We start from the raw sequence: 25114 nt of genomic DNA on the forward strand, positions 1-25114 counted from the left end.
CCCGGCCAGCGGCTCCCTCGCCCTCGCACTCCTCCACGTCCCCGCCTCCGCCGCCGCCCACCACCCCGCCACGTCGCGCTAGGGTTTCGTCGGAGCTCCGCGGCTATGGGCTCCCCCGCCTCGGCCTGATCCTGCCGCCTCCACCGCTGCCAGAACCCCTAAACCGCCCTCCCATCGTCCTCATCACCTGGCCGGTCTCCCTCCCAAACTCCTTATCTTCTAAGCCCGCCGGAGTTGGGAAAGGAGGAGGTGGGGCGGGCTCGAACGGTGGGGAAGAATAATAGTGTGGCGCGCTACGGAGGGTGATGGGGAGGTGGGCGTGTGGTGCGCTTTCAAAACGGCCGGCCACAACGAAATCTTTACCTTTATATATATGCTCTTACTACAGTATAACATCCATCCCAAATAACTCGATATTCTATCATTAAAAAAAAATTACCCAAAAACTTATCATTTCAGAATGAGCACACACAATTAGACCAGAGAGTGATAACTAAACTGTACTGTATGTTGCATGCGGTTCACTAATTATGTGAACGCACATGTGTCGTGGTTACTAAACACAAAAGCATTGTTTTTGGAGAAACACTGGAAAATCCTAAAGTTCTTATTTGGAATAGAAGATTTTTAATTACAGAAAGAGAAACGCTAAAGAGCAACTGGTTGTTTTGGTCTCACCAACAACCGATTTTTCCAAAGCCTAACTACGACGGCTCGCGCTCGGACAGGGACCGCGGAGCGTGACTAGGCTCGCGGCGCCGCCGTGCTGCCCGATCCCGACGGCCGCCTGGCTACGGAAGCGCGTCAAGGCCCATGAGCCGCGCGACGACACTGGGATACCGGCGCTCGTCTCCTCCGCGTGCGGATGGACGGCGGCGCGTCGGCAGCAGCCGAGGTCCGGATCTCAGGCGGCCACAGCTTGCTGTCTCCTCCACGACGGCGCGCTCCCCTCTTGTGTGCGATGTGTGAAGATTTGTGTTTTTTTCTTAAATTTAGCAACAATTTATAAACAATTTGACATATATTTCTCTGTATCTGCATTTCATATAAATAATTTGTAATTTTTTCTGAAAAATTTAGCATATATTTCTTTGAAATATGCAATTCATAGAAGTATAAGTTGTATTATCCCTAAATTACACCACTCTGTCTAATAAATTACACTAAATAAATTATTATAATATAGTAATAAGATAGTATAAATATAACTAGATGACAGTGTAAATACATAAAAAAAATTTAAGTTATTAGGAGGGGCCAAAACAACCAAACGTCAACTAGAGAGATTCAAGATGAAAGGAATGAAATGGATGAAGCATCGATTCCTTTCTTCTACCACTGTAGCTAGATGCCCATTGGACATGAATAAAAAAAATCGTTCCATATCTTTTTCGCTTTCTTCTTTTGCATACTCCCTCTGTCTTTAAATATATGTTATTTTCGCTTCTCGATAAATAACTTTAACTAAATATATATTAAAATATTAATATTTATGGTACATAATTAGTATCATTGAAAAGATTTTTTAATTTATTTTTAATAAATTTATTTAGAAATATAAATATTCTATGTATTTTTTATAAATCGAGTTAAACTTATGGTACGTATACCAACAACGATAATTATTCAGGAACGGCGGAGCATGCGCGAGTCCAAAGCGTGTGAATTTGCCTTTGAATACGAGAGGAAGGATACGACACCAAACTTTGGCGGCCTCCGTCACTGCAGCATGGACGGATACGTACGCCGAAGCTATTCCCGCCCTCCGTCACTGCAGCATGGATGGATACCTGCTGCGACTCTTTCATCCTGCTATTTTTTTTACGAAATTATTTCATCCTGCTATTTTTCTGTTCTCTTCGCTTAGAAAATATATGCGGATCATATTTATATGAGAATGATGGGATAAAAGAGGTACTGTAAATAGGAAGTGTCAGCAGCACGGTTCAGGTCTTTATTTGTCTCACTGCTGTTAGGACCCACCTTGGTCGTAAATGACCGTAAATTTTCAGCTAAAACAGTATTTTTCTCTCATATCAAACCAGCCAGCAGTAATAATCCATGATTGTATACGATCGTTTCAGCTCTAGCCAAACAGACTGCTTGTTATTTGTCAGCATGGCAGTGGCTAAAAGTTGATGACCTAGAGAGATTCAAGCGGAGATGCTAGGATGTGCAATTTGCATCCCCTTGTCACGGGACCCACTTAAAATAAGCATATATCCCACCCATTCCATGCTAAAATAACACACTCATCGTTTATCGAAAAATCATTTTTTAATAATTTGACTAGATATGTAAAATATTTTTAAAAATTATTTGTTAAACACCAAAGAGTTTCTAGAGTCATTTGGAAATATAAGTGAAGAGAAAAATTGGGTGTGTAAAAAAAGGGAGGAGAGCAACGTAAAGAACGACGCACAAGGACGGTGAAATTGGTTGGTCATAATTATTTTCTCGAACACATAAAAGATTTGTGCGTCACTATATTAAGGTAGAGAGAATTTAGCGTAGGTCATAATCACATATTAAAGCCCCTCAAATGTGCCGGTCGCACGTCCCTTTATCGAGAAGATGAGCGCGTGCACTCTACCACTACATACAAAAAAAAAAGGACGATGCACCACCGGAATCTGGAAAAGTGCAGCATGTTGGGTTAATGGGTTTCGCTAGTTTTTTCTTTAAATGAAAATCAGCATGTTCACTGATTAGTTTCTAGGCTGGTTTGGGCTGGCTGGTGCTGATTTATTGTGAGAGGAAAATATTGTTGGCTAGTTGAATAAGCCTGGCTGAAACCAACAAACGAATAGAGTGAATATTGGGTTTCGCCAGTGGTATCATCCTTTCAACATCTACTTTCAGCCATGGAACAGTATTTTTCTCTGACAATATTTCAGCATAAGCATTAGCATAAGCCAAATTTCAGCATTAGCGAACAGGGTAGTATTCCATGTTTGGATAATAGGAAATGAATAGGGATAGAAAAAATAAAGAGTAGTATATCCATTCCATACCCCTTTCTGCTATCTAATCCATTTCTCAATCCCAATCCCTATCCATATCTCAATCCAAACGTGTATATTCAGGCTGTTCGTTTAGTCGTATTTGGCTTATAAGCCATGACTTATCAGCCAATAAATAATATTTTTCTCTCGTACCAAACCAGTCAATAGTACTTTCAGCCATGGCTTATAAGCCAAACAAGCTTAAACGAACAGGACGATTAATATGTTATCCTCTTAGGGCTTCTCCGGCGTCGAATCCAAAGCAACTCATCGTCCTAGCTGGCACAGCCATGGGTCAACCCAACCACCGGAGAAGGCGACTCGTTGAGAGAGAAAAAGAGTCCATGCAAGATTCTAAGTCGACTCTTGCCAAATAAAAAATGAATTTTGGGCGCCGCAAACCTTCGTCTCAGCATGGCGTGGTCGGAGATCCGCCCGTGTGCGCTGGCCTCACTGGCGTCGCCTTGGGGAGCGCGCTTGGGCGTCCGCATGGCCAGCTCGAGCGGCGCCACACAGCTACGGCCTTGTGCCCGTCGTCGACCTGGAGAGCAGCGAGTAGCTCGCATGACCTCCACCTGTACAGCTGCCGTCGCTTTGCACGGAAGAGTTACCTGAGGCAAGGAGGACCTCTAGCTTGGCGTCGCAGCAACTCGGCTCACCGGAGGGCGACTCCACGCGCTTTCCCAACGGAGATAGATCCCATGTTTGAATAATAGGAAATGAATAAGGATAAGAAAATAAAGAGTAGCATATCCATTCTATACCTCTTTCTGCTATCCCAACCCATTTCTCAATCCCAATCCCTATCTCTATCCCAATCCAAACATGTATCTCCTACAACTAAAAAGACTAAAAGTAAGACTATTTTTTTGTGCGATTTTTTTTTTGGGTCGTTCCTCCCTTCCGGCCATATGATACCCCGCGCGATAGAAAAAGAAACTGTCATCCCTACAATCCCCGCCTGCTTTAAAGAAAACAAATTGATCACCCAAGGCCACATGCATAGAAGAAAACAATAATCATACATAGAAGGAAACAATTGGCAAAGATCAAGCAAGACTCCTCCCTTCTGGCCATACGATACCCCGCGTGATAGAAAAAGAAACTGTCATTCCTGCGATCCACGCCTACTTTGAAGAAAATAAATCGATCACCTAATGCCACATGCATTGAAGGAAACAATAATCATGCATGGAAGAAAACAATTGACAAAGATCAAGCAAGACGACTCAACGAGGTTGACCCTTAATTTTAGTGTTTCCAGCATACAGACCTAAAATTAAAAAAGTGGTTGTTCTTTGAGAATATCAGTGGTGCCAAATAAAAGATGTGCATGTTATACATGGTGAGACTGGTGAACCTTCTGCAATTTCCTAAACGAATATTCTCACCATTCATATATAGGTCCATTCCCCTGTATTTCTTCATGCTCCAATTAGCATATAACATGAAAGTATTGTTGTGTTCATCACGACTTTCAGTTGACTACTCCCATTAGCATATACTTCCTCAGCCCCAAAATATAAATCGTTATGGGATGTGTGTAGGTCAAACTTTCTCAACTTTGACTAGGTTTATAAAAAATACGTGCAACATTTATATCTCCAAATAAGTTTATTATGAAAATATATTCAATGGTCTATGTAATGATACTAATTATGTATTATAAATATTAATATTCTTTTATATATAATTGGTCGAAGTTAAAAAAAATTGATTTCTCGGGAAGCGAGAATGAATTCTATTTTGGGACATAGGGAGTATATGAAAGCAGTGTTGAAAATATTTTAACAATCAAGTTCGTCTCTGTCTGATTGGTAAGCTTAGACATCGTAATAGCATAAAAAATTTCGACTCTCATGGACACCCTCATGAATCAGTGCAAAGCATCCAAATCCTACAGCATACACAAATGACAACCTTAAAGTTATGATATTTTCAAAGGGTTGATAATAAAGACCATCTTAGACGTTCTGGCATTAGAGTATATACGTGCATACACATATGTATGGGGGTGCAAGTGAGTAGCCAGTAGGAGTCGAGAGTTAGGGGATGTTTGGATCCCAAGACTAAACTTTAGTCGCTGTCACATTGAATTTTTAGATATCAATTAGGAGGACTAAACATGAGCTAATTATAAAACTAATTACATAAGTTGTGGCTAATTCACTTGCCAGCGCCGTGTACAGGATGGTATGGAGATGTGGTGGAACTTATTCGTGGATTTATTGGCGCATGAAAGAAATAGATATCAGAAATCTCTTCCTGTCGGTATAAAAAATTATCTTAGTCGCATCACGGAAAGATCTACGCAGTAGACTTTATGAGCCTGCGACGCCGTGCTCTCTGTAACTATGTAAATTTCACGAACTTAGCTTTTTGGATTAAATATCACTTTAACATCGGTCATATACTTTTACAGTATTGTTATCTTATCGTACGATCCGTGTGTTTTTAGTACAAAAGTTTAGTTGTCCCGTAGCAACACAAAAGCACGAACCTATTTACATATATACTCGAACCTGTGTGTATATGATTATATGGAGATGCAGTGGAACTTATTCATGGATTTATTGGCGCGTGAAAGAAATGGATATAGTAGAATTCTTTCTACCGATATAAAATATTATCTTAGCCGTATCACGAAAAGTCTATACAGTAGAGTTTGTGAGTCTGCGACGTCACGCTCTCCGTGACTATATTAATTTCATGAACTTTGCTTTTTAAATTAAATGTTACTTTGACGTCGGTATTTAATTTAACAATACTGTTATTTTATCGTGCGATCTATATGTTTTTAGTATAAAAGATTTAGTTGTTCTATAGTAACGTATAAATACGCTACCTAGTATTAATAAATTATCCATCGCCCGGCGTTGCTGTACTTTTTAACTTTTATGTGGCTCACTTGCTTTTGGTTGAAGGAGTCGACTCTTTCTCCCTGCTTACGTGGTGTTCTCTCTCCTCGGAAAATCGACTCACGACTGGAGCTGCCCTTACGGCCCATAGACACGGCACATGCAGCTAGGCAGCTACTGAGGGAGTGTCTGGTGCGTGGCGTCGCTCCGGGTCGTCGTGGCTGTGACGCGGCCGGGGTCCCCCAGCCAACCAATGGCCGCGCGGTACAACAACCGGCACGTAGGCGTGTGCCTCTCCATTTTGGTTGGGTGATATATCGGTCCTCTGACCTCTGCTATTCAGCTAATGGTCGGGATCACACGTCGTGTCCGTTGGTTCTGGACACATGTTCGGAGCTCGGTCGGTTTGGTCACTTTGGCCACCGACCGCCGGACCACCGGATAGCAACGCGGCCGCAATAGCATTGGAAAGCTAGCGCCCTGCCAGGCTGCCACTGCCCTGCGGCACTACTTCACGTTCGATCGTTTATCCAAATTTCCAGAAAATGAGAAAACCCTATTTATATAGTAGCAGTTATATATATAAAATAAAACGTTTAGTACTAATTTTTCTAAGTAACTACGCATAATAGTCCTGTACTTCCTGTCCAATGGGAACGGATCAGCATAAGCTATTGAAGCCCAGATCGACCAAGCAGGAAAATTGAGGTCGCTTCGGCCCGCTTGGACCGACTCAAACGCCGAGCGCTACGCGGCTGAAACAGACAGATGTACGCTAGGGCCGCGGCCTAGTTAAGTTGCCATGGCCCGCAGGAGGTCTTATACCCATCCGTTTTTTATTTTTTATTTTATTTTTTTAGATAATGAAATTTATTTTTAAAAACTAAGTTGGTCTAGTTTTGTCTAGGAGAGTCTTCAAACCTGACGCGCCTTCCTTTTCAAAGTCTATGTTCTTTTTATTTGTCCTAGTTAAATTTATAACTTTTACTAGATTTTTTATAGATAAATATATTAACTTGTATAATACCAAATAAATACCCTATCAAAAAATATTTCATTGCAGATATAATAAAATTAATTTGAGATATTTCCCTAAAAAATTATTTGAGATATTGGTTTATTTTTCTATAAGCTTGATCATGGTTAGAAACTTTTCACATAGCACAAACTGAAAATGGCCTACATTTTAGAACAAAGAGAGTACTTAATGTTATTTAGGGAGTTTGGATTGATGTTGTCGACAAAAGATGTTCAGCAGTCCTCCGACGGGTATCCCACGAAGGTAGATTGATCGGCGGAGGTGCGCGTAATCAGGAACCGGATGGTGACACAAGGCGTAGAGACAGCGATTTAGATAGGTTCGGGCCGTCTAATCGACGTAATACCCTACGTCCTGTGTCTTTGGTGTATTGTATTGAATATGAGATGTATGTCGATGTATGTAGATGCTTTGGGCTAGGCCTAGGATCTGTATGGGGATGTCGACTAGGGGACCCCTGCCTCTCCTTATATACTCTGGAGGGATAGGGTTACAAGGAAAGTATTCTATTTGGTACTATACAATATCTTGCAGTGCACGTCGACCAGTGCCGTACATGCCTTGATCTTATGGCCTGGACCACCTCTGATGGTGCGGCCCATGTCTTGTCTTATGGGTACCGAGGGTCATATCCCACACAGCTAGTCCCCGAGCGCCTTATATCATTTGAGCAACACCGTCTTTAGCTTGTCCGAGCTGTCTAACTTGCTGCTGATCATCAGGAACAGGTGTCCAACCAGTTTGACTGGAAGTCAAGCTATTGAAGCGAGTATCCGAGCAGTTGAACAGGCGTCCAAGCAGTTGAACATGCATCCGAGCTGTTGTCCCAGCAGTGGGAACGACGTTCGAGTAGTTCAACTGTGAGCAAGCCTAGACTTACTCGAAGCTGAGGTTTGCTAGAAGGATGTAAAGGGCTCAAGATAAAATTTGAAAATTCTTCCCCTTAGGAGAGTGTAGCCACTTAGACTCCGTCAATAAGGAGGGTAAATCAAGAAATAAGCACTACATTCACCGCCAGGTGAAGTATAGCCACTTAGTCTCCGAGCCTGCTGGAAGATGAAGAATGAATCTTATAGCAGGGTCAAAGAAAAGAAGTCTGAAAGCTTACCGACGTCATCTATCATGGGCGTTTCAAGGCCCCAGATGTGCTGCCCAAGATCAGCACCCTGATCTGAACAACATGGAGCAGCTTGATAGCACACCGATGAGACATAGTAAGATCCGACCACCAAGGGAGTCATCAGCTTAGCTGGCAACGCTTGCACGAAGAATCTGAACACCGATGAGTCCCCGGCGTAGCTAGCGATGTCCGAGCACCAAGGAGTCCCCGGCGTAGCTGGCGATGTCCGGGCACTGAGGAGTCCCCAACGTAGCTGGCGATGTCTGAGCACCGAGAAGTCCCCGACGTAGCTGACGATGTCCGAGCACCGTGGAGTCCCCGGTGTAGCTGGCGATGTCCGAGCACCGAGGAGTTCCCGACGTAGCTGGCGATGTCCGAGCAGCGAGGAGTCCTCGGCGTAGCTGGTGATGTCCGAGCACCGATGAGTCTCCGATATAGTTGGCGATGTCCGAGCACCGAGGAGTCCCCTACGTAGCTAGCGATGTCTGAGCAGCGAGGAGTCCTTGGCGTAGCTGGTGATGTCCGAGCACCGAGGAGTCCCCTACGTAGCTGGCGATATCCGAGCAGCGAGGAGTCCCCGACGTAGCTGGCGATGTCCGAGCACCGAGGAGTCCCCCGCGTAGCTAATGATGAAGCACGAGCGACGATCAGTCCGATCAACTGGTCGGCGACAAAGTGAGCATTGAGTAGTAGTGACCAGCGAACAGTCTGATCAACTAGTCGACGACGAAGTCCATGAACCTAGCGGTTCAACCAGTTGATCGGTGGAGAAGTCCGAGCGCCAGGTGGTCCGATGACCTGGACAATAATCCTACAATACAAATATGTAGAATGAGTAGTACATTATGTAGAAATATATGAACTCTTGAGAAGAAATAGCGTATGTAGCTCGGCGATCAGTTGGTGTGAACACTTAGTGTTATTATGAAGACGTATTTATATTTAATATAAACAGTCCGACTAGTTAGTGTGTAGCTAAGTCTCCAGCCCTAACTAGCCCGTTAACCATAACGTGGAGTATGGAGCCCGTGTGCGTTTAGGAAGAACAAAGCGTCGCTAAGGAGCCGCTGTCGACCACCTATAACGCAGAGGGTAGATGCTCGTGCACGTGTAGGGAGGAGCCAGAGACAAGGCCGTCTCTGGGGACATCCGAGCGTCAACATGACTATTAGGGGGTTCATCTTAGACTTAGCTATATGTCATCTTTAAGATGGTATACATGAAAGAAAATCGTTTGGAGAGCAAAAATGGATAAAACAGCTCAGAGAAGCATCATGGCGATATATGAAGATTGGAGAATATTTAGAAGAATATTAAAACGTGACTTAGCTTTAGACAGAATGTCTGGTCGGTGGCGTATGGCGTTATCTAGTCAGCGACGCGGGCAGCTCGCTTAGCGGCTTGCTTGATGGCTAGAACGAAGTTGATCTCGTGTTGGAGTAGGACGAACATAGTCGAAGCTTGGCGGTGTCAATCCGCGTACGAAGACGTGCGTCGTGGTTGTCGAAGGATGTCGACACAATCAGCCGAGTTGCCACGAAGGATGTTGATCTTGAGTTACGCCATCTGGTTCGCTAGGGATCAACACGCACGAGCCCCACGGTGGACTCCAACTGTCGACAAAAGATGCTCGGTAGTCCTTCAAGGGGTATCCCACGAAGGTAGATTGATCGGTGGAGGTGCGCGTAATCAGAAACCAAATGGTGATACAAGGCATAGAGACAACAATTTAGACAGGTTCGGGCCATCTGATCGACGTAATACCCTACGTACTGTGTCTTTGGTGTATTGTATTGAATATGAGATGTATGTCGATAACTCGATATATGTAGATGCCTTGGGCTAGGACTAGGATCTATATGGGGATGTTGACTAGGGGACCCCTGCCTCTCCTTATATACTTTGGAGGGGTAGGGTTACAAGGAAAATATTCTATTTGATACTATATAATATCTTACGGTGCACGTCGACTAGTGTCGTGCACGCCTTGATCTTGTGGGTTGGGCCAGCTCTGATGGTGCGGCCCATGTGTTGTCTTATGGGTACCGGAGGTCATATCCCCCACAGGTGCTCATCCCATCCCTAATATCTTGTATTTTTAACTGTCACCTAAGGGCTTGTTTGATGCACATGTATTCACCTCAATCCACATGTGTTGGAATGGATTATGGTGAAAATTAGACTAAGTTCTACCACAATCTACTTCAACACACACAGATTGAGGTAAATCCATGTACATCAAATAAGATCTAAATGTAGAAGATACATCCTCTATTCATATCCCCCGGGTGGTGCCATGGGAGGAGAGAGATGAGGGAGACAAAGAGAAAAAGGAAAATGAATTGCCCAGTCACATGGGGGCTAACATGTTAGATGGATAGTGTGGATGGATTTTTGGTACTATATAGGAGGAGGCGACTAAAAGTACATTACCAATAGTATGGAATCACCATCTCGGGACAAGGGATTTGCAAAATTTTGGAGATGCTCTAAGCCAAACATTTTTTCTTTAAATTTGACCAAACTTTTAGCAAAATATAACAATATCTATGACACTATATTAGCAAACACATCTACTACTCCTTTTACCATTTCTTTCCCATCTACGATCTCTCCTTGTTCTTTTATTGCCGTTGCATGGTTGGTGGATGAACGACGATGAAGCTCCAAAGCAGTAGCATGCCCTGACGGGTCCCTCTTGGGCGTATTGGGTTCTGGGTTCAAGAGACCACGTCAGCGTGTCTTGCATATCATGATCCCGACGACGCTCCTCCGATGATGTGTATCGCGGATCACGCTCATTGCTGGAGGCACCAAGTGAAGTGTTCATCTGCGAACACACTGTGTGTAGGTGTCAGCTGACCTAAAAGTCAACTAGGCTAATCTTTTGACCGCCTATACCAAGCGATCTAGCTCCTTATCGGTATGCTAAACATAGTTCACGTCAACATAACTTCTAAGTGGTGATGAAGCTTGAAGAAGATTCACTATGCCAGATTCTCACACTAGGAATGAGGGCATTTTTACTGTAGGGGCGGCTGGGGTTGGGGCGCCCCTACAGTGAGCGTCCTTGGGCCCTAGCAGCCTAGCCGCCCCTATAGATGGCACTGTAGGGGTTGCTGGTAACCTGAGCTGCCCCTACAGTTGGGGCTGATCTGTAGGGGCGACTCAATCACCAACCGCCCCTACAGTACCCATTTATAGGGGCGGTTGCCACCAGCCGCCCCTGCTGTTCAACTATAGGGGCAGCTGAATCACCAGCTGCCCCTACTGATGACGCACGAATAAATAACAGCCACCCCCTTCTTCCACCTCGGGACACACACTTCTACAAAAAAAGGTTGGGAGGCTTTAGGCTCCTCCTAAAAATTGCTCTACTAAGGGGAAGGTTTTGATCTCAAATCCTTTGATGGAGAGGCTCTAAAAGGTAAGGAAATGCTTCTCCAACTCTTTATTTGAAGTTTAATTCGTTGGTTAGTGAGTAATTTGATTTTTGGTTTTCTCTCTCTTCCATGGAGCTTGAGCTAGTTATGAGTGAAATTGGACCCTAATTTTCACTATACTAGGGTAAATTAGGTAGGAAAGTAAGATTGCACTATTTGTTAGTACATCTTTGTTGATTTTAGTGTAGTATTAGTGAAGTTTGGTGCATGTGTCATGAAACCCTATATCTAGATCTAGATCTAGGATTTTGTTTTTTTTTTCTTTTTCAATTTTTTCTTTATGTGACTAGGGTTTGCATGTAGGTGAATGTGTAAGATTTTAATTGTTGCTAATGTGTAAAATATCCTCTACCATGGCTACTAATTATCATTTAATATTTATTTTGATTCCTTTCTATAATGTGTGTTTTTAATTAGTTATGGATAAATAGGCCATTAATTAATTATCCGCACTGATGATATGGTGGGATGATGAGCGCAAGGTGGATGATGATACGATCGCACACCCGGCCGATTGTAGCTAGTGGCAAGCATTCGATGCCAAGTACAAAGCAGAATTCAGTGATGACCCATGGAATGTACGGTTCGGCTTGAGCACTGATGGAATAAATCCCTTCAATGAGAGGATGACCGACCACGACACATGGCCAGTCATCTTGACCATGTACAACCTCCCAACGTATTTGTGTCAGAAGAGGAAGTATCTTCTCCTCACCATTCTTATCTCCGGCCCCAAACAACCAGGCATTGATATAGACATGTTCTTAGAGCCTCTGATGCAAGAAATGAAGAGGCTATGGAGGTATGGGGAGCCGATGTACGATGCGTTCCAGTAGGAGGACTTCATATGCAAAGCAATAATATTTGTTACTACCAATGATTACCTCGTGTTGTTTGCCCTGTCTAGACAGTTCAAAGGCAAGACTGGATGCTTAGTCTGTTTGGATGGTACTAAATGGGTGTTCCTAGATGGATCCAGGAAGACAGTTTACATAAGGAACCGACGCTTCTTAAAGATAGGTCACAAGTACCATGGCAAATTGTACCTAAGATACTATGGTAACATCCCGGAGGATGAACCCCCTCCAAAGAGATGTCGTAATGGAGAACATATGTTCAGAATGGTCCAAAACATACACGTCGTCTATGGAAAGAAGAATCCAGATGGAACGATCAGAGATAGAAGCACACCTCCCATCGAAGGTGTACCATTCAAGAAGCAATCGATCTTCTTTCAGTACCTACCTTATTGGCCAGACTTGGAGGTCCCCCATGCCATTGATGTGATGCACGTGCAGAAGAATGTCTTTGAGAGTCTCATGGCTACCTTGATGGACACGGGCAAGTCAAAGGATGGTCTCAGATCATGGAAAGACATGGTGCAGCTGAACGTGATGCAGGAGCTTTGGCTAGTACCATAGGATAATGGCAAGTACAGTCTTCCCGTGGCTAGCTTCAACCTAACCCTAGAGGAGAGGAGAACTATATGCAATTTCCTTAGGGGGGTCAGAGTGCCGACTGGGTTTTCGGCGAACCCAAAGAAGCTAGTGTCAATGAAGGACCTATCATTAACATACTGCAAGGCTCACGATTGTCATGTGATGCTGACAGTGTTCCTACCAATTGCAATCAGGGCTATAAAGCTAGAGTTCCTAAAGATGGCCATCACCCACATGTGCTATTTCTTTTCGAAGATCTCATAGAAGATGATTCGCAGGTAAGAGCTGAGTGACCTATATGAATTCATGGTGGAGACCCAGAACCGGCTAGAGATGTGTTTACCTCCCGCTTTTCTTGATATAATGGTACATCACATGATTCACCTGGTTCATCAGATCGAGGTGATGGGCCCTAGCTTCTTGCATGAAATGTGGTCCTACGAGGCCCTGTTTTGATGCCGCTGGATCAAGCAACATCAATTCAATGAGATCGGACAGAGAGTCGTTGACCTCCAGAATGTAGGCTACCAGGATGACCCTTGGGTGCTCGCTGAACATGTCGCACAAGTCTTCTATATGCCTGACCCGCAAAGTAACCTCCCCCCAAAGAAGAAGACAAAGCACGTGGTGGCCTCCGGGAAACAACATATCATTAGAGTTGATGGCGTGGACGATGTTGAAGCTTACAATAAGTGCGATGAGATGCCGCTATTCATAGACTTTTGTAAGAAGATCGAGGTTGTGGAAAAGAACCTGCCCAAAGATGTATTGCCATGGGAATAAAAAGGTGTCAAGGGGAAAGTTGTCACGGTGGGCTAGCTAGTTTATGTAAGTGTGTCGGTGTTTGTAAGACTACATTCATGTATGTGTGTGTAAGACTAAATTTATGTATGTGTGTGTGAGACTACATTCATGTATGTGTGTGTGAGACTACATTCATGTATGTGAGACTACATTTATGTATGTGTGTTTGAAACTACATTTATGTGTGTGTGTTTGAGACTACATTCACGTATGTTTGTGTGAACAATGTGTACTAAGAATTTATCAAATTATGAAATTACCAAAATAAAAGTTGTAGATCTCCATGAGTTATTCAACTTCGGTATTTATTACCTTTTCAGTTGAAATGATTTGGGGGTCCAAATTATGGTTTCAACTTGTCTTTTTTCAAATTTTAAAATTTGAAAGGTTCAAATTTAGTCAAACGACAAGATAACCAAAATAAAAGTTGTAGATCTTGATGAGTTGAACAACTTTTATATTCATCACTTTTACATCTGAAATCATTTAGGGTTTGAAAATTTAGTTTGAACTTGTCAAATTTCAAATTTCAAATTTTAAAATGTGTAAAACATTGTCACATTCAAGTTTGACCAAACTTAAATGCTGAAGCATGATTTTAGAAATTTTTAGGAAAAAAAACCATCACATTTGGAGTTAGTATGAGGGAGAACAACTAGTTACAAAGTTTACCCACAGATTAAAAAGAGAAATCACACTGTTCTAGATGATCCTTACATGATCATAGTGAACAGTGTGATTTGTTTTTTTAATCTGTGAGTCAACTTTGTAACTAGTTTTTCTTTCTCATACTAACTCCAAATCTGATGATTTTTTTTCCTAAAATTTTCTAAAATCATTCTCTATCAATTTATTTTGTTGGTTTTGTCAATATATACATATGAAAAGTTTGAGCAATTTAAATTTTGAATTAAAAAAAATGTAACTTCAGACAAGATTTTGGTACCCCAAATGATTTCAACTGAAAAAGTGATAAATATCAAAGTTGAATAACTCATCAAGATCTACAACTTTTGTATTGGTCATTTCTTTATATGACAAAGTGATAATGACATTGTTCACAAATGTGACACATCTCTCATAAGGTTTTATAAACTATATGAGACATGTGTAAGATTAGTGAACAATGCGTGCTAAGAATTTGTCAAATAAAGAAATGACCAAAATAAAAGGTGTAGATATTCATGAGTTGAACAACTTTGGTATTCATCACTTTTTATGTTGAAATCAATTTGGGTCTCAAATTTTGGTTCGAACTTGTCGTTTTTCAAAATTTCAAATTTGAAAGGTTCAAATTTTGTCAAATGACAAGATGGCTAAAATAAAAGTTGTAGATATTAATGAATTGAAAAACTTTGGTATTCATCACTTTTTATGTTGAAACCATTTTGGGTCTCAAATTTTGGTTTGAACTTGTTATTTTTTAAAATTTCAAATTTGAAAGGCTCAAATTTTGTTAAATGAGAAGATGACCAAAATAAAAGTTGTAGATCTTCATGACCTCTACAACTTTGATGCTTATCAAATTTTTATTTGAGATCATTTGGTGTCTCAAAATTATTTTAGTAGTTTTGATTTTAATTTTTTAAAATTTAAAATTTTTTGCCCATTTTTAAAGGTTCAATTTTGCAATTTTAAACTGTTGTAGTTGTTTTAGTTATTGTATATATAAATATATCTATAAAAAAATAATTATAAAATTTTGTAATGTATTATTTATTATTTACATGTGAATAATTCATTTTGATTTAGAATTTTGAAAAAAAAAATCAACTATAGGGGCGGCTTATAACCGGCTTATAACCTCAGCCGCCGTACAGTGCCCCTGTTGGGGCGGCTTATAACCTCAGCCGCCCCTATAGTGCCTCTGAGGTATATTATAGTGACCGTCGTTGTGGGCGCTAAGTGTTGGGCGAAATCGGGCTCCTCCACGGTCAGGCTGCCCAATTTCGCCGCCGGCGCCTACACCGCCGTCACCTGCCCCTCCCTGACCCCTCCACCGCCTCCTCCACCATCTCCCTGACCCCAACCGCCGCCCCCGCCACATCCACTGCCGTTCCCCAGGCCGCGATGCCCGTTTCGGACCTCGACCTCGACCTCCATCCTTGCCGAGCCGGCTAGGGTTTGGAAGGGTTGCCCAAATTCAGACCTCCGCCGCACCGAGGTCGTTGTCCTCCACTGCTGTAGCCCTCTTTGCATCCGTAAGCCGGGGCCAGCACGCCTGACCGCCCACGTCATCCGTGCCTTGCCGCGCCTTACCCGCCGAACCAGCGTGCATCGACGAGCGTTGCTCGCCTATGGCCATGACCTGCCCGACGCCAAGCTCCCCCCTAATCCGCTGAGGACCATCCCCTGGATCTCCCTCGCCGTCCGGATGTGCTCCCACCTCTCTCTCAGTCAAGCAGCATCGCCTGGATCTTCCTCGCCGCGAAGCCCCTTAACCGAGTGCGACCAGGTGCGGCGACGGTTGTGGACCGACCTCGTCAAGGCGAGGTAATCTCCGAATCCCATCGAGATAATAAATTAGGATGCTCGTCAACTCTATGAATGTCTATTGTATTAGCGTTAGATTTCATACTCTGAGGGGGAAGAAATTAGTATCATAGCTACTCGAGTTTGTTTATTTCTGAGCTTGCAACCAATTATAAGCCATGGCTGGCCAACTCCTTAGAATCGATTACAGTTATGATTGCCTATATTCGGCTGATTATTTTTTGTGATTGTACATTTATTCACAAGCATTAAGAAAGCTCTAGCACATCTTAGCTAGATATTTGTGCTTTACTACTTTTCATTTTTGAAAGACTTGTCCTGTGAGAAAATAAGTATATGGACATAATTTACCAGAATGGTACTCACATTAGAGTAAATGCTCTTTGGATGGTAAAGACTAAAAACACATACGAGGAGCTGAATGATTATTTTTGTACCCACTGTAATAGTATTGTGTTGATCTTACAAGGAATATATCATAGGTTTACCTATGCCAATAAGTAGAATATTTCTCAACTATATCTACAGGTTGCTGCAGGCAATGTTGAACTCGAAGGAACTTGCCCAAGTTTCATTTTATAACCTATTGAGGTGTCATATCGATTAAATGAAATGGAGTTGCCATTTCATACCACAATTTTTTTATGGTACCACCACTTAGCACTTTTGCAGTAATTTTCAGAATGTTAGGTCTTTTGGTCGGTGGGGGTAATATACTCGTTTTCAGGGGGATGCCACATGAAGAAACAAAAGAACTCCTTTTAGCTTCATTGTTAGAGATTTTCCAGACCCTTTGAGTTGAACTCTTCAACACGCTGCTTGTGCATTGTTGTGTCGCAAAGCTATTCTATAGTTATGAGGTTGGTAGATGTTCTAAATTTTTATTATTTCTTTTGATCTAGTACTCACCATTAGTGTTGATCTAGTACTCACCACAAGAGAAATATAGGAGATAAATTAAACTTTCTGCGTCAGATGCTCCACATAGTTAGGCTTGTTACATGGGCCTGGATGGATGACCCGTCCAGAAGATACCATCTGTGGTATATATCTGCTAGAAATGCATCTTTGCTTCATCACAGTCAGTACTTTGGTCTGCCTTTGTACTTGGTACCAGGAGTTCATATCCTCCCATGCTGGTTCCAAATGAGAAGGGCTGGAGCCTACATACAGCAAGTAGGTTTTGGTAGGTTCTTGTACAGGAGTCGAAGTATAAATAGGAGGATCACTGTCTGTTAGGATATCATTGATTAGAAAACCTTTCTGTACGTAAGCATCATCCATCAATACAACAGATCCTATTTCAAGCCTTAAGGTTTCGTGTGGTTTCACATCAATAGCTGCTTCCTCCTATACTTCAACAATTTCAGGAGAATGGCTTCGCTGTTGGAATCGAAATAAACTGTTACCATTAGCTTGTCTGTCCACCAAATGTCTCCCCAGTTAGCAATGAGAACCTGAAGGGTCCCAATGTCTCCCTAGTTAGCATTCCCAAGTTTGTTCCAAACTAGATCTATGGAAGAAACTAAAAATTTGGCATGTTTCTTTATCCATTCAGCAGCACAGTCATAAACATTGTTCAGATCAAAATCCAGCTTGTTCAAATCACCTTGCACTTTTACCACTCCTCCAAACTGTGAATCAACAAGAAGCAAGTAAACACAGTCTGAATTGCGAAGAACAGTGGAGGGTCTGCTAAGGCTTCGAGATAGTAGGACACGCAAAGCAAAGAATAGTGCCTCCCCTAAGACAGCAGGAGATGGCTCCTGGTCACCCTGTGCAGAAACCATTCCAATATCAGGTCTCAACAAAGCCAACACGACAATATGATCCCATATTCCTTGTGAATTCTTCAAATTCTTCAGCAGTACAGAAGTTGCACAAACACCATCGAGTTTTCCACTGCTAATAGCCTTCTCAGCAGGATAAAACTTGGAACTTGAGCTGTGTATATAGGCAACTGAGGAAGGCATTGCCTCATCAGGGCCCTAGAAAGTTTCCCACAATCCTTTAATGCCTGCATGAAGGAAATCCTCCAAAGCAAGATATGCAGTAGCTTCAAAAACATCTGATGTTGACGCATATAGAGCATTTGACATCCTTACTAGCTGCTGAAAAGTAACACCCTCCAGAGCATAATCAAAATTCTGTAATTCAGTAAGGTCGAAAGGAACATCAAAAGCTGGCTTCCTGAAACCACAATCTTCACTGTGACAAGAGAACCAATCCTCAAGGCTTGAAGTTAAAAGTTCACTGTCCACAAACTTCCGGAGAAAATCTTTGCATGTTGATGATGAGAAATTACGGTGCCGGCCTCATGAGGAAGTACTAGACTTCTTTGGTGTTGAACCGACTGATATATGGTCAGGCGATTGGTCTGCAAAATTATGTCAAATCCCTCAGTTACCAAGTGTAAAGTTTGTACAGATGGATGATATAATATGAAAGCTTCGAGAAACTCTAGGATCCAAGATGAGCGATGAAACGACAAGTAGCATATAAACAATAGTGTACTGAAGATAGCAAGTGTACCATGAAACAATACATCATAAGGAAAACTGGCACATAGAAGTTACTCTACAAAGATGTCTACTTGTTTTGCATGTGGACTTGTGGATTTCTTAATGGACTATGCTATAATGATGGACTTTATAATGGACTATGTTGTAATGATGGACTTTTGTGAATTATGACTTATGATGATGTTCTAAATATTGGTCTTGTGTTTGTGGATATATATATGGTCAGATTTGAATTTGAATTATTTTTTTTTGCTGAAAAATCCACTGTAGGGACGGTTCTTGATTGAACCGCCCTTACAAATACACACAGCAGGGGCGGCTGGTGATACAACCGCCCTTACAAAAGTCCACTATAGGGGCGGCTGATATTACCAGCCACCCCTACAGAGGGCACTGCAAGGGCGGTCAGGAAACCGCTCCTACAGAGGCACCCTTTGTAGAAACACCCTGGAAAGGGCGGCTGACGCAGGCGCCCCTACAGAGGCTCTAGAACCGTCCCTACAATTAACTTCTGTAGTAGTAATTCAAATCGTAATTTACTACTCACGCTAATCAACAAGGTCATATATCAAAGTGTCTAGCCTCATTGTGCATTGGTGTTATTGCTTGGATTTATTTTTCTTAATATGCCTCAGATTTTGATTTATCGTGATTGTTTTTCCATGATATTATTCTTGCTCTAAGCATCGTTGGGGTTTAGGACAACAAGTCATCTTATATTCATTATAGAAAATATTTCTAATGCTAATAAGAACATGGCTAATAATATAGAGTAGATAGTTGTTAGGCTATGCGTACATTTACAGCCTAACTATAGCAAACTACGACATTCTTTATTATTAATATATGATTTCTTTTTTCTCTCACAAATTTTTCTTGAGAGTCCGATATGGAGTAAACCACTTCTCTTTTATCTTATTCCATTTTTCCTTCGTCTCAGCGTAAGGCCTACATACAGTCTTTTTGCTGTACGTACTTGCTCACCACAATCAAACCTAGACGTTTCACCAAATTTCTAAGTTTGACATTATGTAAAAAGAAGATTTTCTGTCATATCAAACTTGCGGTATATGCATGGAGTACTAAATGTTGACGAAATCAAAAACTAATTGCACAGTTTAGTTGTACCTTGCGAGACGAACGTTTTGAGCCTAATTAATCAACGATTGAACAATTATTACCAAATAAAAACAAACGTTACTGTAGCTACAGTGAATCTGTCACCGCCGAACATGGCCCTAGGTAAAAAAACACTCATAGCCCTTGTTTAGTTGGTCGGATTCGGCGCTGCCAAATTCGTTGTGCAACACTGTAGTGCACTGTAGCATCGTTTGTATTTGATAGAAATTGTCCGATCGTCGACTAATTAGGCTCAAAACGTTCGTCTCGTAAAGTACAACCTAACTGTGCAATTAGTTTTTGATTTTGTCTACATTTAGTACTTCATGTATGTACCACAAGTTTGATGTGACGGAGAATCTTTTTTTTACGCAGTGCTAAAGGGCTATAGATGCCTGGTCACCGGCTCATCCTGTCCGCATACGAGTATGGCCGTGCTAAGGGTCGAAGCTTCTTTCTCACGCGGCAACGGTTCAGTCGCTGGGTTGGCCCTCCGCCGCAATCGTCGGCTGCACAACTGCCTGTTTACGGGGACCATCCCTGACTTGGCGTTTTCGATGCGGATGATTTGACTGGCCTAATTGCCGCAATATCGACTGTGTGTGCTCGTTGTGTGTGTGTAATACTACTACACTCCATTGTCATTCACGAGGTCTCGATTAGTTTCTTCCTCTAAAATTTGGTTCCTATTACATCGAATATTTAAACATATATATAGAGTATTAAATATAGATTAAAAATAACTAATTATATAGATTATGACTACTTTACGAGATGATTTTTTAAGCCTAATTAGTTCATAATTTGACAATGTGGTACTACAGTAAATATAAGCTAATTACGGATTAATTATGCTTAATAAATTCGTCTCGCGAATTACTGAGGACTTGTATAATTTGTTTATTATTACTATTCGAATATTCCTATGTAACACTTCCATATAACACCCGATATAACCAGGGGCGGACACAGCGGTGGGGCGGGGGAGGGGGCTCAAGCCCTCCTACCCATTTCGCAGCAGTGGAACCCCTGTGGAGCCCCATGAATGTTTAGGTAAAATTCTATAGTGTAGAGGGTCTGAGACTTAAGATCGAACAACAGTGTTGTTCAGCCCCCTGAAATATTTTCTGGATCCGTGTCGCTGGATATAACCTATTCCTGGATTTAAACACATTTCTCTACGTACGGTTGTTGACGATGATGCAGGCGGCGGAAGGAAGGGGATTGATTGACAATGCAAGTCAACTCGATGGAAGAAGTACGTACAGAGCGGCGCTCGGCTTATACACGTGTCGTTGTACCGCAAATCACAACCTGTACGTACGTACGTATGTGTGTGCACCCGAGTAATGAGCTCATACTATCTTGGACACGATTCATAACAAGACAAGATCAAACAAATGGTTGACAGTCTCTGTGCACTTGCCTATTAGCCGTTGCTATGAACAGGGCCCAGAGAAGACACCAATGCGCATTCACGAAACGTAGAAGTCTTCACTCTGGGACACTTGTCCGATCGAAGAACGAAGTGGTGGTGGGTCAGGCTCCGCACCGTTGCGACGCCTACGGCCTACGTGACGTCTCTGCCCAGCCATATGCTCGCGGTGGACCTCCACGATCGGCGTGCGATCTCCAAAAGACTCGAGAAGTCTTGACGCGCTATTCTGACGCGGCACAAGGGGCAGAGTCAAGTCAACCCTAGCAGGATAAGACACTGTTTAGCTTCTCTTACTATCCGTATTTTTTAGCTTATTTTTTTTAGTTGAAACGATATTTTTCTCTCACAATAAATCAACCAAAACAGTATTTCGGTTTGTTTTTTCAGCGAAGCGAACGGACCCGGTAAGAGTACAGAGCAAATGGCTCCGTTCGCTGGTCTAAAACTTGGCTGAAATTGACTAAAAAATACTATTCTGATTAAAATATTACGAGAAAAAAATACTATTCCAACTAAAAAAACCAAACAAGCAAGTTTCAGACCAGCCGAACGGCGCAAGTTTCAGACCAGCCGAACGGCGCAAGTTTCAGACCAGCCGAACGGCCGCTGGAGTTTCCATGCATTTTGTACTACTCCGTATGTAAGATACTCCCAGCAGACACATTCTGCGCTGTTCAATCAAGGTTAAAGAAAACGTTTTGCGGCTCGATCTGGTGCAACTTGTAGTACATTTAGGCGGCATGGATGGTTTTGTTTCGTGCGCCCACATGCATGATGCATGGTTGCTCGTAGTCGTAGTCGTAGTCGTCGCCTGTACGAATGCTCTGCCAGCTGAGAACGTGCAGTTTGGTTGTGCCATTACAATCTGTCATCAATGTCGAGTGTCAACGCAACTCCGCTAACCGTTCTATAAGCAGTCTCTAGACAAAAGGAGCAAGTTTATGAGCAGACAGATTCTTCTTCGTGAGAAATACACTTCTATTCAGCCAAACAGCAAGATTATAGTAAGGATAAACGGATCACTTCTCTATTGACACTGGGAACTAGAGTTCAAAAAAAATTATACTCTCCTATTTTTTTTCACTTGCTTCACCAGTTGAACCACTTCGCCAGAAAATCAAAAAGTTAAAGCTAAAAAAACAGAGAGTGAAGCTCTCTGCTAAATAGACAGCCTAAGCTTCGTTTTATGTTGGCGAAGATATCCATCCAACGTGTCAGCTACGCACTGCCAATGGCAATAATGATGACTACACAGGTTCGTTCGCTTCGCTGAAAAAAACAAGCCGAAACACTGTTTCGGCTGATTTGTTGTGAGAGAAAAATACTGTTCCGCCTGAAAAAAAAACAAGCTGAAAAGTACGGATTATAAGAGAAGCGAACATGGCCTATATTTAGCAAAGATACCCGTCCAATAATGTGTCAGTTATGCACGGCCATTGACGATAATGGTGTGACTACTTTGGGTATATGTAGCATGCATGGAGGAACGGCAAAAAAAAAAAAAAACTTCACTGAGTCCTATTCTTAATCGCCAACATGGCGTTGGCCTCTGTATGCCTTTTTTTTTTTTTTGCGAATAGTTGGCCTCTGTATGTCAAAGAGGGTCGCAGTCTAGCCAGCTGAGCTTCTGGCTCTCTATACCAAGTACCAACGAATTTGACAGAGTCAAACCCACACAGTTTCTACCCCCGTGGTTTCCTGTTCTGATAGTAAATTAAAGTAACTATATCCCGTGTACGCCCTACGCAGCACTTGAAGAATTAGTGAATTACCACGAGCAGCCCGGAACAGGCTGTTAAACCATTTGATTTATGCTCGTCCCGGTCGACCTAAACGGCTATACGTACGCTACCATATGTACCCCTACAGGCTACAGCGAGGTGTGCCCTCTGTAAATCGGCAAGCGTGTCTAACGCCGATATAAACGTGGGTCGACGACTCTGGTTTAGAGCCGCGCGTGGAGATCATCAGAGTAGTAAGCCACTAGCCACGCCTCCAGCAGGCATCTCTCGCCTTCGCCGGAAGCAGAGAGAAGCTAGAAATGGCGGTCAAAATGGATAAGACGTCGATCATCGTTTGCTCAGTGATCGGGTCTCTAGGATTGTTGAGTGCCATCCTGGGATTCTCGGCAGAGGGGACAAAGCTCACCGTAAGCACTGCCGATCTGCATTTTTTCTTTCAGTTTTGCTGTCTTATTTCAAGATTCAAGTTCTCCGTTTGAAACCAACCTACAAATAACAACCTAGCTATATCTATTCATCAATCATATTATGCCCCTTTTGTATCAGTATATCCAGTTATATATTGTGTTTCCTTCTATTTTTTTTATGGGCATGACAGATCTTGTTTTGAGCTGTGAACATTGTATGTTATTATATATATATGTACACTCGCTTGCCTGCTTAACTGATGAACTCGACTCATGCTCCATGCATGTAGCCATATACCATACTGGTGTACGGCGACGACTGCCTCTACCCGCAGAACCCGGCGATCGGGCTCGGGATCTGCGCTGCCATCTTCCTGATAGTGGCTCAGGTCACCTTCTCCGCGGTGGGCGGCTGCTGCGGCTGCTGCAGGTCCCGCTCCATCCCTTCGGAGACCAAGAGGATCGTCAGCATCGTCTGCGCCGTTTTCTCATGGTGAGTAGTGATACTGACTCCAACTGGTCGATCATGGCGAGCCCACTACATATATATAAGAACTCCCTTCGTTGTTTTGTGAACAAAATAAAAAATGATGGAACCGAACAGGATAGCGGCGGTGATCGCGTTCGCGCTGTTCATAGAAGGAGCGGCGTGGAACGCCAACGTGGTGCGGGTGGCCGAAGCGCCCTACTGCCCCTACCTCAAGGACGGCGTCTTCGCCGGCGCGGGCGTGCTCGCCCTCGCCGCCACGGCGCTCGGCATCACCTCCTTCATCATGCAGCGGACTCAGCCAGCAGCTGGGGACGCGGCGGCAGCGGCAACGCCGGCATCGGCCGCAGGCACACCAAACAACTGGCCAGGCGCAGCAGGCGGGCAGTCGCCGTCCCCCGAGGTAGTAATGGGCCACCCGCTGTTACCGTCGGGCAAGCCACAGAACGACTACCCTGTAAAACCCCAGGGATACGAGCAGCCTCAGGTCGTCCCTCCTACTGAGTCTCACCCACAAGCAGGCTACGCACAGGCACCACAGACGAACCTACAGCCCCCTCCTCCAGCTGCTTATGTGTCCCACCACACGCCGAACCACCAGCTCCCTCCGCGCCCGCCAGCCCCAGCAGCGGCACCGGCGGTCGTCGTGGCAGCAGCCGCAGCCTCGGAACCAAGCGTGCTGCAGCCGGCGCTCGGGCCGGTCGCGATGGGCCAACCGCTGCCGCAGGTCCCGCTACAGTACTCTGTTCCTATCCCGGCACCTCAGGTCGGCGGCGTGGATATTCCGGCCGGCGTTCTCCCCTCTACTGCTCCTTCGAAGCCAGGGAGCGGATCGTCGGCACTTTCGACGGTTATTCGCAACGAAGTAGCGAGACAAGGAGTTAAATTGGCCGCGCACGTGGTGACGCAGTCCCTCTTTTCTGATAACAACACCGTTGGGGATGGCGTTCTTTCCATCATGACTGGTTCTGCTGGAGGCGACGCTGTTCAGGCTACAAATTAATTGAGAGGTCAGATGATGATGCTTAATGCTCTGTGCGTTATACGTAGTTTTAGTTTGCTGTTTGTACTTCTTCCTGTATTTGTCAGCAGCTTCGAGACTGTGAAGCATGTCCCTGTCTGTATACCTACTTGTTCTGGTTTGAATCATCCTAAGCTCGAACTTTACTTTTCATTATACCTGTAATGTAACTTTTGC

At 43.3% G+C, this 25114-nt stretch overlaps 1 protein-coding gene and 1 pseudogene across 1 annotated transcript; one reads left to right on the forward strand and one right to left on the reverse strand.

Annotated features, from left to right (window-relative positions):
- Window positions 1-17158: 17158 nt before the first annotated feature.
- On the reverse strand, window positions 17159-20380 carry LOC136510916 (uncharacterized; annotated as a pseudogene).
- A 2897-nt stretch (window positions 20381-23277) lies between these two features.
- LOC136514352 (uncharacterized) lies at window positions 23278-25114 on the forward strand. Its single transcript, XM_066508326.1, has 3 exons — window positions 23278-23429; window positions 23720-23922; window positions 24034-25114. The coding sequence occupies exons 1-3, from the start codon at window positions 23322-23324 to the stop codon at window positions 24917-24919; spliced, it is 1197 nt and encodes a 398-aa protein (XP_066364423.1). The 5' UTR covers window positions 23278-23321; the 3' UTR covers window positions 24920-25114.

The sequence above is a fragment of the Miscanthus floridulus genome, chromosome 16, assembly GCF_019320115.1.
Source record: "Miscanthus floridulus cultivar M001 chromosome 16, ASM1932011v1, whole genome shotgun sequence".
In the NCBI taxonomy this organism is placed as follows: domain Eukaryota; kingdom Viridiplantae; phylum Streptophyta; class Magnoliopsida; order Poales; family Poaceae; genus Miscanthus; species Miscanthus floridulus.

Bases quoted from the DNA above. Each gene is read 5' to 3' on its own strand.
- LOC136514352 (XM_066508326.1), top strand. From the start codon at position 23,322: ATGGCGGTCAAAATGGATAAGACGTCGATCATCGTTTGCTCAGTGATC. The intron at 23,430-23,719 runs GTAAGCACTGCC...CCATGCATGTAG, and splicing joins CAGAGGGGACAAAGCTCACC to CCATATACCATACTGGTGTA. The intron at 23,923-24,033 runs GTGAGTAGTGAT...GGAACCGAACAG, and splicing joins GTCTGCGCCGTTTTCTCATG to GATAGCGGCGGTGATCGCGT.